The 16,033-nt window shown below is 37.5% G+C and overlaps 1 protein-coding gene across 2 annotated transcripts in view; it reads left to right on the top strand.

Annotated features, from left to right (window-relative positions):
• Positions 1-3,093: 3,093 nt before the first annotated feature.
• The window catches only part of ctnnd2b (catenin (cadherin-associated protein), delta 2b), a gene marked incomplete at both ends in the record, with an annotated part of 131,940 nt that continues 119,000 nt past the window's right edge, over positions 3,094-16,033 (top strand). For both annotated transcript variants that reach the window (XM_079243242.1, XM_079243241.1), the window contains one exon: positions 3,094-3,225. In XM_079243242.1, the coding sequence (XP_079099368.1) occupies positions 3,094-3,225 (132 nt within the window). The remainder of the gene's footprint in view (positions 3,226-16,033) is intronic.

Below are 16,033 nucleotides of genomic sequence, written 5' to 3'. Positions count from 1 at the left end.
ATGGTATCTAACCCATCTTCCTTCGAGTTTCTGTGAGGGAAACAACACTGCAATTAAGAATTGTATCTATAGAAAAAAGAACAATTAACACATACATTATACATATAATAGGAGATCAAGATGTGAAGGCTTCTACAAACACAATGAACACATCATAGCTGTCTATTTAAGGCTATTGAAATGACTCTAGTGACTAAATGAATAAATAAAGATTTGACATCAGTGATAATGTTGATGTAATAACTCACAGTTATGTGGTCAGCTCACAATGCAGCAGGTTTCATTCTGATCTTGGGATTAAATGTCAGTTCATTAAAGGGTCTTTTAGAAGAGATGCTTTTGTCTCTTCTTTTTTTTTACATAACCATAAAAAGCAGTCATGTGGCTGGTGTTAGTCTGTCTCTGTATTTTAACACTGCATGCATGACTCACTACAGCCACAGTGACTGTTTGATCAAAGGAAACTCTGATTCTACTGAAGTAACTTGGAAATACTCCAACTACTCTCTTGAAGTATCAAGGCAGGTAATCTAAACCCATTTGGATGTAAGTCTTCTGAAAGAACATTTAAAGGAGATGTTATTTCTGGTTTTTCCCCGTTTTGCTTTTGCTTTGAGGATTGCATATTTAATTTGATGAAGTTTGTGAGCTGACAGAAAAATAAGGTCACACAGTTTTTATTTTAGTGTATTCTAGGTATTTCACCCACAAACTCAGTACCATATCTAGAAACCCCCCCCCGACCCCATTCTTGGAGCAGTCCAACAGGTTAAATAAGACTGGATGATGGAAGTAATAAAATGTGACAGCTTTCTCAGCTTTCTCCATTTCGGACTCTGACTCTTTTTGTTCTGTCAAAAGTCAGCACTGTCAAAACTGTTTGTGTGTCAAAGCTCACTTTGCACCCCAGCAAGCAAATCAGCTGATGTTGGTGATGATATTTTAATCGATTTTAGGAAATAAAGGGAAGCGCGGTGTTCAGCAAACCTACAGTGAGGACATGTGACTACAGGGGCCGCTGTTCATCAAAAGTTACAAACTCCTGCCTCAGACCTTAAAGCTAAACTGGAAGCCTTCACCAGAACCACAAGCGACCACATTTATTGTGGTTCATGGTTGTTTTCTACCGACCAAAAGCAAAAATTAGAGAGAGAGGAAGGGGGATGTTGGGATTTGTGGAATTAGTATTGAGAGTGATGACAATGCATGTGATGTGACCTCAGAAAGAGCAAATATGACAAGAGATGGGAAGTGTCGAGGGTTGATTTAAAAGAAAAAATATGATGGCACAGTTTGGTAAAACACAGACAAATGAACTGATGGGAAAAACATGCAGTGGTAAGGTGTGTATGTGTGTGTGAAAGAGAGAGAGGTGCAATGCATGCTCAAAGTACGGGAGGGGAGGGCGCCTAAAGAGCTTAGGTGCTGTCTAGCATTGCAAGTTCAAATCCAACCTTTTGGGCCATCTTCTATCTGTCACTCTTTGCTGGATGCTACCTAATGAAGCAGAAATGTGGTGGAGTGAAAGGCGTTAAACAGGTCAAGTGAAGAGGAGTAAGCAGGGAGAGACCGAATAGGAGGAAATCAAGTTTAGCGACAGAAAGGCAACAAGAAGGATGGGGGGTGCAATTGGAAGATCCATTTGGGGGAAAAGAGGATAAAATGGAAGTAGCAAGGTGGATGGTCGTGAAAAATTTAAGTACAGAAACACTGATAAGGAAAAGATGGATGAAGAAGGGTGGAAACACTTCTAAATGGAAGACATGTAAAGCCAGGTCAGCCTTCATTGACCAGAGATCGTTGCCTAGCAGCATGCAGTCGTCTTTTCTCTTCCTCATCTCCAAACATCCTCCTACTCCTCTTTTCTCCTAAGCTCGCCTCCATCTCTCTGCTGCCCCTCTCCATACTGTCATTCTCACTCTCCAGCTTCCCCTTCTTTCCACTCTCATCCTTCCGCTCGGCTCACATGCTCCACTTTTCTAACAGAGCTTCCCACAGTTTTCATGTATGTGTGTGCAAATTCCTCATGGCAAGCCTTACATCAGTGTGGAAAGCTGGCTGATGCAGCCGTTACACCAGCTCTGTGCTGCATCAGGATTACATGGCACATGAGGAGTGTGTGTCCACCTACGTTTGGTCAAACACAGGATGACACATGGCATTAAGTGTTGAATTTTTGGTGTGTGTGTGTGACAGTCTTACTACTCGGTTTCTTGAAACTGATAAATGTAGTATCAAATTCTAACTTTTGGGATCATAGTTGCTTAAGTTATGTGTTTACTGGTGAGCTTTTTAAACAAAACGCTCTCATTAAATCTCTTCAATCCCATCAAAGGACTTGGTGATACAGTTGTTTGAATCCCAAAAAACAAGACAGTTGCAGCCTTTTGTGTGCTATGTGGGCTTTTCATTCATGCTCTATGAGCTGAACTTTATGGGTCTGGTATACTAGAATCACCCAAAAGACAGTGTGTCACTTGACAACGTAATTCTGATAATTATGACTCCGACATTATCAGGACAGTTTACTACTTTTGACTGGACTGAGACGCTACATCAACCCAACATGTGCAAACTGCACAGCGAATGCCAAAATTTACACACATTTACACGCATTTCTTCGAAAAGCAAATCTTTTGTCTGGTAGAGCTCAGTATTCTAACAAACCTCAACATCCATGAGCAGTAGAGGACAAAAACTCAAGCTGGAATAAAGTGTATGGCAGTAGAAGCCCTCTTATCTCTATTTTTGATACTTATGATCAGAAATCCTAATCTGCAATCTCTTTTTGGTCTTATCCACATTGCAGAACCCTCAGGGACATTTCAAAAGATAAACTACGTGAGCTCATATCCCTGAACTTACGACTATTGTTATTATTCTTTTCTTTTTTCGCCTGTGTTGAGATGTAGAAAGTTGTCTCCTTTGATCATGGCATGGTGGTTCACACAGTTCCAGAGAAGAGAGGTTAAAAGTTGTTTGACTTATAAAATCTGGACCCATCACTCTGTGTTTTTATGCACTACTACATATCTGTGTATGTATGCAGAGGTGTATCAGCAGCTCTTTGTGTGTTTTTGTGTTCCAGGAGGTATGCCAGTACCTGAGGTGGCATCTGACATTGCAAGTGCCGCCGCCATGTTGAGCCCCGTCCTCAATGCCTCCAACGGAGACGGCTCGGAGTCTGAAACCACCTCTGCCATCCTTGCCTCTGTCAAGGAACAGGTTAGATGTCTTTATGCATGTGCATCTGTGTGTATGTGTCCATGAAAAATGTGAAAAGGTTGTTGCAATTAATGGAAGGTGAATACCAGAAAATAGAGAGGATAATTCCTCCATCCTTTCAGGGCAAAATAGGGTGACAGTAAACAGTAAACACAAATGATGGAATACCCGGCTAAGCTAGTGTGTCACAAATATGTCACCTCATCCTGATCCGTTGGGGAGCTTTATGGCCCAGCTACCTTAATGTGGTGGAGTGCACCCTCTCTCCATATTTTGTCAAATTCTGAGGAGCTTTAGTGGAGAAGCAGCATGTGACGACGCAACACATAGGAAACTCAGTCACCTTGATTTTATTTCCAGAACAGCTAAGATTAGGCTTTAGAGCGAGAGCCTGTTTTTATGTTCATTTTGTATTAATGAGGGCTAGAATATTCATCACGTTGCTCAGATGTTTCCGAAAGTGTTCATTTTTGGGGCTTTTTGTTGTTGTTGTTGTTGGCTTGTGTGTTTTTCAAACTGTGCTTTCATTTTTGACTTGGAGATAAACACTGTGTCTAAGCTGTCCTGAATTTGAACTATATTAAACTTGAATGGTATTTCCAGAAGTACAATGTGATTTAAAAAAAAAAAAAAGTAAATTCACGTTAGGGCTTGGTGATATATTGAACATACTCAATGTGTTTCGAGATGCAGACAGACGGCTTACTTTCCTGCCCATCCAGAAAACTCTTGCGCACACTCATGGTTGTGGGACACAGCTATAAGAAGAGTATGCTAGCAAGCTGACTAGCTAGCTTACTAATTAGTTTGCTCGTGAGCTAGCCAGTTTGTGAGCTAGCTTACAAGTTTTAAGAGATGGAAAGTGAATGTAAGACATCAATTTAAAGCAGAAGAGCCAGAAGAGCTCACAATCTTGTACGGTAATTTTTGCCTTTAAAAAAAAAAAAAAAGAGGTGTTCTGTTGTATTAGTTGGCCATCATGTTTAGTCACCTTTACAAGAACTTGCAACGATTGTCCTCTGTGAACTGAACAAAACATATAAACATGTGGAAAGTGTACCCAAAAACATCAGCTAAATTCTTGTTTTTGAACAGCCTCCTTATTCCCTTCAAATTATGAGTGATAATGTTCATGATGAATACTTTCATTGTAAGGCGTGACTCTGCTGCAATATTTTAAGTTGCGTGAGCTGGACTCATTTCTCTTGAGAGAGATTAAATGTTTGTTAAAATCCAAGATACAAATGTGTGGCTGAGTATAAAGTACATGACATTATTATACCTCGACCACTGTGGAGCATTTTAGCACTAAAGTTCATGTTAATCCATCCAGCAGTTGTCCAAATATTTTAATCTGGACTAAAATGTTGAACAGATGGACCAACATTATCACCCAAAGAGCTGCAACACGACACGACAGTGTTTTAAATTACTTTCAACCAGCTTACTCTACAGATAAGTACCAATAAATGTCAGTAACATCAACACAGATTAAAAAATATGCCACTGTCAGATCCCATTATGTGTTTAAGCTTAAATCTATGTAAGGTTATGTTTACAAATCTAAGGGAGTAGCGTACTGCTGAACTTGTTTGAAGCCTTTTGTGGCTCCAAAGGGAGATGCAAGAGATCAGTTGAATTGTCTTACATGTGTCAGTAACAGTTGGGGCTGAAGACTAAAAGTCTGCAGGACTCCCTTCAGCTGTACACAAACTGCTTGCATGCAACCTGAAGGATTCATGTACTTTTTGGACAAGTAAAAAAAAAAAAAAAGCTCGCCCTGTTGGAACTTTATGATGGATTTTTCTCATTTTTATTTAAGAGTCCTAGTTTCAGAACTTTGCCTCCACACAAGCAGAAACTCACTCATGCACTGGTCAGGTACACACACACACACACACACACACGCTGATCTTTACAGATGGTCTATAGAATGATAAAGGCTTTCTGATGAGAATGTGTAAATTGAAAAAGACTGAAGGAAAATAAAAATGGAAAGAAATACTGTTTGATGAGCGTGGAAACAAATATACAGTTGCTCTCTAGCTTCTCCATCTTCATCCTCTACAAGCGCTGATATATTTCACATCCCTTTGCCATGGTGAGGCTATTATTACATTGTCAAGCTAGCCATTTATCATTTCCTTTAATACTTGTTTTTGCAGAGTATAATTTTTCAGTGTGCTTGGGCTGGTGCCAGTGTTTGTTACCAGGCTATAAAACAAAAGAAAACAAAGCATAAATTACTTTTTCCCCCTTTTTTTAGGCAGGGTGCACAAGCACAGATACACATGCTGCAAAGCTTCCTGTTCATTTTTAGTACATAAAGGAATGGTCAGGCATGAAGGACCAAGAAAAAGTCTCGTGCACACTTGGCTACACAAACTCAGCCTCTTTTCCCTGAGCTGACTCACACCGGGAGATCCCTGCTGCTGTTTTTCATCTGTTTCTTTCTACCCACGAGATTGATTAGTCATTCAACGTTGTATTTATCACATCTGTCAGCTTTAGTCTTCATATCATTTATCATCTCTGCTGTCACCATAGATGATATTGAGGGAAGCTCAGTTTGAGGTCTGTAAGAATTTCATTTCAACCTAAAGAATCTGACAAAGTGTCTTATTGAATGGCAGCCACAATGAAATTGACGTTGTTATTGACTAGCTGTCTTTTTCTTGGTAACTTGGTAACGTTTGACAATCCGGGCAGTTCTGAAATATCAACACTTGAATGTGTGTTTTAAAGGGCACATGGCATGCTTTGCCATGTTTTCTAGCTCATCTACATTGTGATAAATTATCACCTTAAACCTCTCATGTGCCATCTTGTATGATCTGGCTGTGTGCCATGCAACCAATTTAAAAGCAGAAGGTTTTGCATTGGAAGGAACATCTACTGACAGAGTGAGACTCTATTTCTGTTTAGCATGTATTGGGAAGAATGGACGAAAGGATTAGATGAGAAGCTTGCAAAAGCATGAGAGGATATCAGCCAGGAGACAGCAGCAGTTGAGAGCACTTTCCAGACCGAATGAGTGGGCATAAGAAATAAACTGACAAGACTGGTTCTTGCTGAGTGGGCACAAACTGCATCCACCTGTACACTGCCAAGCAATCAACAGCAAGCACTGGTGTCCAGGCCAATTCCAGGTTACTATTAGCCACTCAGCCACCCAATCCTGTCCAGGTAGACAGCAGCCATTCTTAAGGTGACAACAGGAGCTAGCTAGCTGTTAGCCACTATTCAACTTGCTAAGGCTGAGTGAGCAAACCAGACAAACAGTGGCTGTGGATCCCCCCCTTAATGTTATCAAGCATACTCAGCTAGGAGGGAACCCCAGAAAAACTTCCCCCTTAACAAAAAGGATCCTCTGCTCAGAAGGGTTTGCACTCTGCATCACTGCTCTGTGACAGTGATCATGAGTTCCCAGAAACTGCTGCGCACATGTCTGCTTTCACCTGGAGCATGGTTTCTGTCGACCTGGTGCTCATATATATGCATGGGTGCATTTCTTCATGGGCAACCTATTTGTTGTTTTTACAACCGCTAATAAACAAAGAGGTATTCAAACAGGCAAAGTTCACACTTACCAAACCGTAATGCTCTTCACCCAAGTAAATGTCCAAATAAAATCCATTAGCATGTAGCCTTGATTAAAACAAGAGTTTAAAAGCAACATTATCTTTCTATCCTAAAAGCAGGTGCCTTTTTGTCCTGTCTTAGCTGACATTATACCTCACCGACAGCATCTGCATCTATTATTCTGGGAGCACACCAAATAATACATATTGCGATATATTTTGTATAATCTGCATGTTTTTAGCATATTTACCAGTCATCCTGCTGTCATCTTTGCAATGATGATTTGTCGTGCTGTTAACCTACATAGAACAGTGCCCATTTGCTGTCAGAACAGTTGGGAGATATTTTCCTTAATATACTCTAAGTTTGAGGAAATGGTTTTCAGAGGGAGACAGCTATCCCCCATTCTGAGCTAATTACATCCTCTTTGGACTTGTGATGAATGCAAAGCTAACTTGAAGGTGGCAATGATTAAGAATTCATTTAATGGGAATAATCCTACCTGGTTACCTTTTTTTCCTTTTTAAAAAAGGTCTAAAACCTAATAAATATCTTGTTTTAGGATCTTTTTATCAATAAGCATACATACACAGAGACAAAAAGCAGGGCAGAAAATATGAAATTTTGAAGTTGTTTTTATACAAAAGCCCTCCTCATTTTTACGGATAATTTACATTGACATAGTCAAGAAATGGATTCCATATTCTTACAAAGGTATTACAAAGTGTGTTTTTAATCTAAATATTTCTTGTTTTATTATTACTATTTTATTTTTCTTTTAATGTATTTTATCAATTTTAGGATATTTTCCAGTGTTTCCTCAGAGGGAGCCCTCTGCACCGGGTGTCATAATGGCCATGGCTGCGGGGGCGCCTTTCATGGCTTTGGTCTGTAATGGTGCCCCTGATACTGTAGTCTGATCGACTCCTGGTGCAGATGGCTCCTTCGATGGTGTTCCTTACCAGGCTCATCTTTGCTCAGCAATAAATAACTAGGTAGGTGTATGCGTTGTGTTTACTTTTTATATAATGTAAAGCCCTTTGTGTTGCATTTTATTGTAGAAAAAATGCTTTATAAATAAAGTTTGATTTGATTTGATTTGATTTGATTTGATTAGTTTTGGAGAGCAAAAAGACAGGTCAGAAAATCCAGATTTATGTATTTTATTATTGTCCTAAACCATCCTGTCACTGAGGGGACTTTCTCTGAAATCCAGTGCTTATTAAATGGTTTAACTTTGTTGGCCAGGATTCTGTATTTTTTAAGGAGGCTTGCTTCAAAGGTTTCATATACAAGAGGTGGTGGATGTGTTTAAAAATAGCACTGCGACTGATTGAACATACTGTAACTGATGGCTTACTGTGGCGAGCAAACACTTTGTGAAAATTTAACATCTGTGAAAAGCTGATGTACAATCATGAGTGCATAAAATGTTCAGACAGCTGTAAATATGAAGTTCATATTTATTTGTCAGCGATAACTCTCCAGGTAAACAATCTGTTGTTGGTCACTTAATAATCCATACCTGCAAGCAGCATCTTAATATCACTGAATGTGTCAGTGCTTCATTGTTTCAAGGACAATATTCATTGTATGCGTGCTATTTGTCTTTATTAAATTATGTAAAATGCCACTAGATGGATTAAAATTCAATTTTTAAATAAGTTTCACAGAAAAAGAAATTTTAATATTTGATGGTCGAATGAATTTTTTCATCAAACATATCACTGTGATTCTTTTTACATTGCTCATCTTTCATCTGGGACAGCTGAAAACTGCAGTGTGTATGAGGCTTAACTTGTCAGCACATTAGTTCAGGCCATAACATCCGCGTCATCTTTAGATCAAATGTGTCATTTAAAATGCAAAGTGTCCACTTTTTAAATTTAAATCATGTACATTATCATGTGCACAGATGCATGCAGATTAAACATGTAGTTAAATGCACCCCTGAGGCTAAATGTTGCTTCACAGCCTCACTGTAGACTCTTTTACCTACTTTATATGGATGTCTATTTTTGAAACATTAACTTGTGTGTTCCTTTATGCTGACTGGCAGACTGACCTGTCTTTATATTTGTCCTTTTAGTCGATATCTTTTTGGATTTTAAGGTCATTCCAAAATGTAGAGTAACTCAAGATTTGTCATTTGATGCAGTTTTCCCCCAAAAAGCTAAATGATCTTCCTTTCACTTTTATATATTAATCATAATGTAACAGAAGGCTTCGTTCCTCTGAATCAATTAGTTGTCATTATATGTTGTTCATTTTAAATAAATGCATGTGTATTGTCTCTTCCATGGAGGGAAATAATTACAGAAATCCCTGAACTAGCTACATCTTTAAACACTATTCTGGCTTAACATTGAAATCCTTAAATAGTGGAATTTGGAGCAGAGATGGTCCTGAGTTATGCCAAAATGGACATTTTGGAAACCTCATCTGATACTGATATTTACACATTTTTAGCAAAATGCACAAGTTTGCCCATTTACCATGACTCCATAACAAGTATACAAATAGACCTTGTGGTTGCAGAAATACAACTGTACACTAGTTTCATCATTGGATTGCCGTTTTGAGCAGAGGCCTAAAACATTGGCAGAGGGCTCAAAAGATTAATGTGACTAATTTTGACAAATTAAAATAGCTTAAAAAAATAGATGCAGTGTGTTTCCTGTTAGACAAAACACCCACATGTTCTTGTTCCTTTCATCCATAAATGGAAAACACATTACATTACAGCAATAACCTTCATTTCCTACATGCTGGTAACATGACCTCCTGCTGTGCTTCTACAAGCTGCACTAGTGCTAAAGCATAAGTTGGAGGAAAGGGGGGAAAAAAGGAGCAAGGCGCTGGTGATATTAAAGTCTTTGTCTCATGAGGGAATAAAAATATTCTCTCACCAGGACTTTCTTACTTCTGAGTTTGAAGACAGCTGGAGAGTTTCTTCAGCTTTTCAGCCTCTGGATAATTAATGTGCATCATGCTTCGCAGTGGGAGGGTTCATTTTAATCAGCACAATAGCTGAAAAGGAATTCTATCGGGCCTGACTTGTAAGTCATATGGATCTATATAAAAAACAGCTCATCATGAGGTTAAATGAATTGACGTCTTTATTTCCACTATACAGGTAATTTTGCTCATTTTGGTTCGTCGCTTCAAACTCCCGACACTTTTGCTTTTCAAATCTGTGAAGTTCGACTGATCAGTTTGTTCACACATTTGGTAAAAATATTTTAGAAGCATATTAAGCTTTAGAAAGTCATATTTACCAAAAAAAAAAAAAAAAAAAAAAAAAAAAAAAGAAACACATGGCACACATTTTTATTGAAAGAATAAGCTTAGTGTTAATTATATTTACACTTAATGATTCATTATGTTGTTTTATTGCTGTTTCTCCTCTGCAGCCTTGTGATAACAACAGGCTTTTCCCCACTCCCTGCTACTCTCTTCATTTGTTTGTTAAGGGCTAATTAAGATTTGTTTAGCATTGGCTAACTCATTAATTGACCAAAAATAGTTCTCTTCAAAGTTCTCAACTGAGTTAGATATTCATAAGAAGTTGTTTCAAAGTGGATCACATATTTATTTTCTTTTAGTTGTTGTGCAAGGGGCATAGAGAAGAAGGCAGAGGAAATTATTAATAGGACAGGGAGGGATTTTGGAGGAAGCTGATGTGTTCTTTCCTAATTGAACTCTCAAAGTGCTGGTAGTTGAGAAAATTGGTGGTTCATGTTGTTTCTTTTAGTCGAATGAAGACTCCGTCATGACTTGCCAGAAATGGGGCGATTTCTCTTCAATTCCCATTTTACTGCTGTTTCATTGCTCATTGATATTTTTTGAGGGAAATGTAGAGAAGTTCCCTTAAAATGACATTCTTTAGTGTGAAAGGGTAAATATTAGGAGTGGGAAAATCGAATGAAAAAATTGAATATTGGGATATTTATTCACAATTTTAAAATTGCTTTTTTTTTTGTAAATTTTAGATTTTTTTTTTCAAATAAATAAAAATAATCAAATTTTTGTAATTTTTGTTGTTTGTGTTGATCTTTTTATTTGTCTTCTTGGGCATTACAGCAGCACAATGATGGTTTAGCTACTGTGTTGTTTTTTTTTCAAATTGAAATCAAGAAAAATGATGAGCCAAAAAAAGTTTAATACATTTTTCTTTGTTTTTAATCTACTAAAATCAGCAATATCAAAGAATTGTGGGAATCGCAATTTAAGTCGAATCGGCACCCAAAAAATCATTATTAAATCAAATCGGGACATAAGGTATGGTATGTCCACATACCATACATAAGGCATATGGTAAAAATTAGTCTCTTAAACCAAAGTATAACCTTTCTATAGCCTAAGTAAGCTGTTTTTATTGCACTGATGACAGCTTGAATGAAAGTGTAAATACAATAGTCTGACACATGTTATTCCTCTTCAAGATTTGTTTCACCGCCGAGTTCCTGGTGTGAAAACACAGCCTTTGCTGATGCATCATGGCACAGATGACAAAGAACACCTTGTATATATCTTTACGCTAAAGACTTTAGCAACACAATGATGAGTTGGTTGTCTCTATCGGATGTGAATATGTGTTCATACTGCAAGGATTCCCATTTTGTTGTTGTAGCTGCACCTGAGAGCTGTGAGATTTATAACAGATTGACTTTTAAGATCCTCTGCCGGGTTTCATAACACAGATAATTGTAGACAACAATTAAAGATTTATCATTTTCACATGACTACAGTTGCTTTTTACGGCTTTGTTGAGCAGCATAATATACATGCTTCCTCTTTTGTGCCTTAACTACTGGAAATGCATTGAAACACATGTAAATACAAATCTTCAACATTAAAGCAAGAATATTATTGGAGGACATTAAAAGGCTCGGATCTTTTTTTTCTAAAATAATTTATACAGCAATAAGTGATCTGTGCTAACATGTTTTCCTATTTTACATGTTCAATAACGAGCACAAATATGAACATTTGTCAATAAATGGATACAAATAACATTAGAATGTGCTTCTCAAAAATGAAGATGGTTACTGGTCAGACTGGTACAGGTACATTCTTCTTAAGCTGGGAAAGAGTTCGTATTTTCATTGGAACAACACGTTATGAAATGGACCTAGAAAGATGAAACAAGACACGATCACATGCTGTTCTTTTGTTCATTGTTTATTGTTTATTTCTAACAGTAATTAGATTATAACTCAAACATGAATATAAAACAACAAAGCTAACAAATTAAGAGGTCACACATGTGATGCAAAAAAATACAATATACAAGGGAACAATCTATATGTTTGAAAAGGAGTGGGGAGAAAGGTAAAACTTATTAAATCCTTTTTCTGATTGTGAAAAAATTGCACATCATATAATCACACTATCTACAAGCATAAATCCACATGTAAATACAGAATTACAGCTTCAGACATCAGACCATGCATATTAGCCGAGCCCCCATTATAGGGCATACAAGATCTTAACTCACACATAATCACCCCAGACTACATTATCTATGATCATGCAATCCAAAAGCAACAAACAGTACTCCATCCTATTTGTTACGATTTACGATTATCTATGACTAAATACTACAACATAATCCACCTAGCACATCCATGTGCTACCTGCAAATGCATATTAAGCCTACTCATTCCCATACCTTTTGAATATACTCTGTTTATATATTTATTTAAATAGGATGATGTTTGGACATTGTTTCATCTCCACATTCAGTCCGTTCCAGTGTCTCACTCCATTAATGGTTAAACTAAATCTTTTTTTAGTTGTTCGATATCGCCTTATTTTAAATTCTGACCTGTCTCTAAAGTTGAACCCCCACTTCTTTTCTTTGATAGACATTATGATGTCAGAAACTTTATGATAGAAGGAAAAAGTTGAAAAATGCTAAAGGATTTTGCATTAACTTTAGCTGCAACCCCCCCTGCTTCTCTCTGCACAAAGACTTACAGGTATTTGGAGAATCCCTGGATGCACAGTTGCATTTTTTCACTAAAAAAGTCTTTCAAAGTCCTTGACATCTGAATAGTCCTTCAGTGAGATTTGACAATGTGGCATCCTATCAATATTTCACCACGACTATGAGTATAAAGTTTCTTAGGAAGTTTTTTTTTTGTGACAGGGCCTGAGTGGGTAGACTCTATCCAGCTCTTTGCTTTCATCCATGGCTGGTGTATAATAATTCCAGCTTCTGCTTTTGTCCGTGCTTTGTGCAGTCCTTTGCATTTGAGCTTTTCTACATTCACTTCATAACAGCAAAAGTTTTCAAGGTTTAAGTTTTTAAAATCAGTACACAACGAGTATCAGGTAATATTTCTTGCTTTCTTTCATCCATCCACAAAAGAAGAAAGCAAGGCTGTTCTTTAAATTCAGGGGGAAGGAAGTTATTCCTGGTATTGTAGAGGAAAAATGTGAGAGCAGAATTGTTACTTTATCCTGTGTTTGGCTGCATGGCTTACAGAAATGTGCACTGAATGTGTTCGGTCTTCACATTCCAAGAAAAATAACTTGTAAGATAAGAATAAATGTTGACATAGCAGCATCCAGACACGACTGCTATGACACAGAACTAATCCAGCAAAGTGGATGATTTACTTTCCTTCCTTGAAAGTCATTCTTGGTATTTTACCATAGAGGGCTACATTAGATACTTTCAATATGGCCATTTATGCTGATATCTGCACCTGACATGTTGTTTAAATACAGATATATGTCCTGTTGAAGTTTAAGTTTATTTATGCATGACATTTTTTTTTACAACAGCTGCTGCCCAAAGTGCCGAACAATAAAACAACAAATACTCCACGATTTAAAATGAAAGCTAGGGTAGGTAATCTTGCTCAGAGACATATTGTTTAATCGCTGGGTAAAGTGGTTCCTCGTCCTGATAGTAGTCTATACATTTTGTAATCATGAACAATAGGAAATATAGTTAGACCCCTCAGTTTACCGTAAATCTGTAAAAACTCTGACCAATCCAAATGTTCGGACCGAAATGGAGTTGTTCATTTCTTATAAAAAGGCCTTGGATCACACAAGGAGCAAAACTAGAAGGGAAGGAGCCAATACAGGGTGCCACTAAAATCTTGCTAGCTCCCCAACATGACCCAGCTTTAAACACTTTTCAATAGAAATAAATAAAATCTAGAATTAAAAAAGAAACAGAATAAAATAAGAAAACATAAAACACTTGAAGGACATGCTCAGTTTTGATTAAATGCCAGCTCAGAAACAGGGTTTTAAGTAGAGACTTGAAACCATAGACAGACTGGGCAGCTCTGATGTGACTGGAAAGGCTATTCCACAGTTTAGGAACGGCAACAGAGAAAGCTCTGTCACACCTGGATATGGGAACTGTGAAGGGGACCTTATAGTCCTGGCTGGAGCACGCATCAGATGGATATGAAGGAGCCAAAACCATTTAAGACTTTAAAAACAATTAATAAAATCTCATACTGGGTCCTAAAACTAACAGGAAGCCAATGCAAGGAGACAAGCACGGAGGTCATATGATCACATCAGCTTGTCCCTGTAAGCAACCAAACCGCAGCGCTTTGAGCAAGCTGCAGTCAGTGCAAAGTTAAATGGCTCAATGCCATAATAAAGAGAGTTGCAATAATCTAGGAGAGACATGATAAGCAGGTGGATTACTTTCTCTAGGGTGGTTTGACTATTTCTCACGTCTTAGAAAGGTAAGAAACAGCATTTGCAGGAAAACATGGCGACCCACGGGCATTTGATTAATATGGTTAATATTTGCATCTTTCGAAGTGGATCTATGTTGACTGTGGTTTGAAATGAAAAGCAGCAACAAGGGACATGGAACAGTGCATCATGGGTAAGCACAGCAATGGCCAAGGAGCTTTTATAGTTGGCACCTCAATCATTTCGTCAACTCTACCTCTGTTAGCTGCCACAGAGAGGAAAAATGTGGTGGGGATTGACAGACCGTGTGTATAAGTGTGTACCTGTGTGTGTTCAGTCTAACTTTCAAACTTGTGAGGTGCGGTATTATGCAAAGGGGAAGAGCAGATGGCTGACACTGCAAAGGCTGGGATACCAAACTTGTAATTTGATGAGCATAAGTCTAGCAGTGGATGCTGATTATTTCATTACATGCAAATGAAGACAGGCAAAGATGCAGCAATATGGCCTGAACTGGGATTTCTTCTCATCCATTAAAGACCACAGAGGATTTCTCTCTAACACTTCTTTTTTATCTCTTCCCCAAACGGCCCTCTCTCCACATGAAAATATCCTTCACATTTGAAGATCTATTCTTGTTTATGTCTGGTAGAATCATTGATTAGCATCTCTAAAATGTTTTTTTTTCATATCTATACCATCATTGTTTTAATTATCAAAGTCTAAAGCAATGAGGCAAAATGCTGTTTACTTTGCATTTGTTCCATAATGTACAGCTTGTTTCTATCTGTGAACACATTTTTTCATGGGCAAATAAAAAGATTTTAAGTTGCAGAACTATTGTTTTAATCTACAGTATATTTCCTTTAAAATACTGTCTATAAACATTTAATTCTCTATCTGCTCACGGTCTTCCCATGTTGGCTGGAGTTAAAGCTTGTCTCTAATATATACAGACTGTGCATATTAACAACTGTCCTTGATCAAAGTATATTCTCTCTGCTCAGCTCATCTCTGACTTTAATAAGATAGAAAAAATTATTTGAACATTAAGAGTTCCAGCATGAATAGCATTTTTTATGGTTTTTGTTAGCAATTCTGCTATATTGTTATTCAACAAAACAGTACAGAGAACATTGAGTCAAAATGCAGGGATTCAAGTTTGCCAAACTAACTTTTAAGCACAAACATTTGAAAAAAGGACCTACACATGTAGGTGACTACTGGAAGCAGGTTGGGTAGTTTTACATCAGTTGGTTAGCATGATGGAAGCTCTCAATCAGCTCTTGCATTTGAACTTTTTAGTAATATATTTACAATCTGAATAGTTCTTGTACAGACTCAGCAACTCAGCACCTTCTTTAATAGCATAACATTAAAATAGAATTATATTTCATATTAAGCAGAATAATCTGTAGTTGATTCTAACTTTATGCAGATAGATAGTCAGCTGACAGTTGTCATCATCATTCATATGTCTGTCCAATAAGACAGGACTGCTGCAGGATATCTCGTTCATGGGACATTTAAAAGAGAATAAACAAAGATG

Source organism: Telmatherina bonti (assembly GCF_933228915.1).
Source record: "Telmatherina bonti genome assembly, chromosome: 7".
Classification (NCBI taxonomy): domain Eukaryota; kingdom Metazoa; phylum Chordata; class Actinopteri; order Atheriniformes; family Telmatherinidae; genus Telmatherina; species Telmatherina bonti.
The sequence above is the reverse complement of the archived record's forward strand: the minus strand, read 5'-3'. Positions and strand labels throughout refer to the sequence as shown.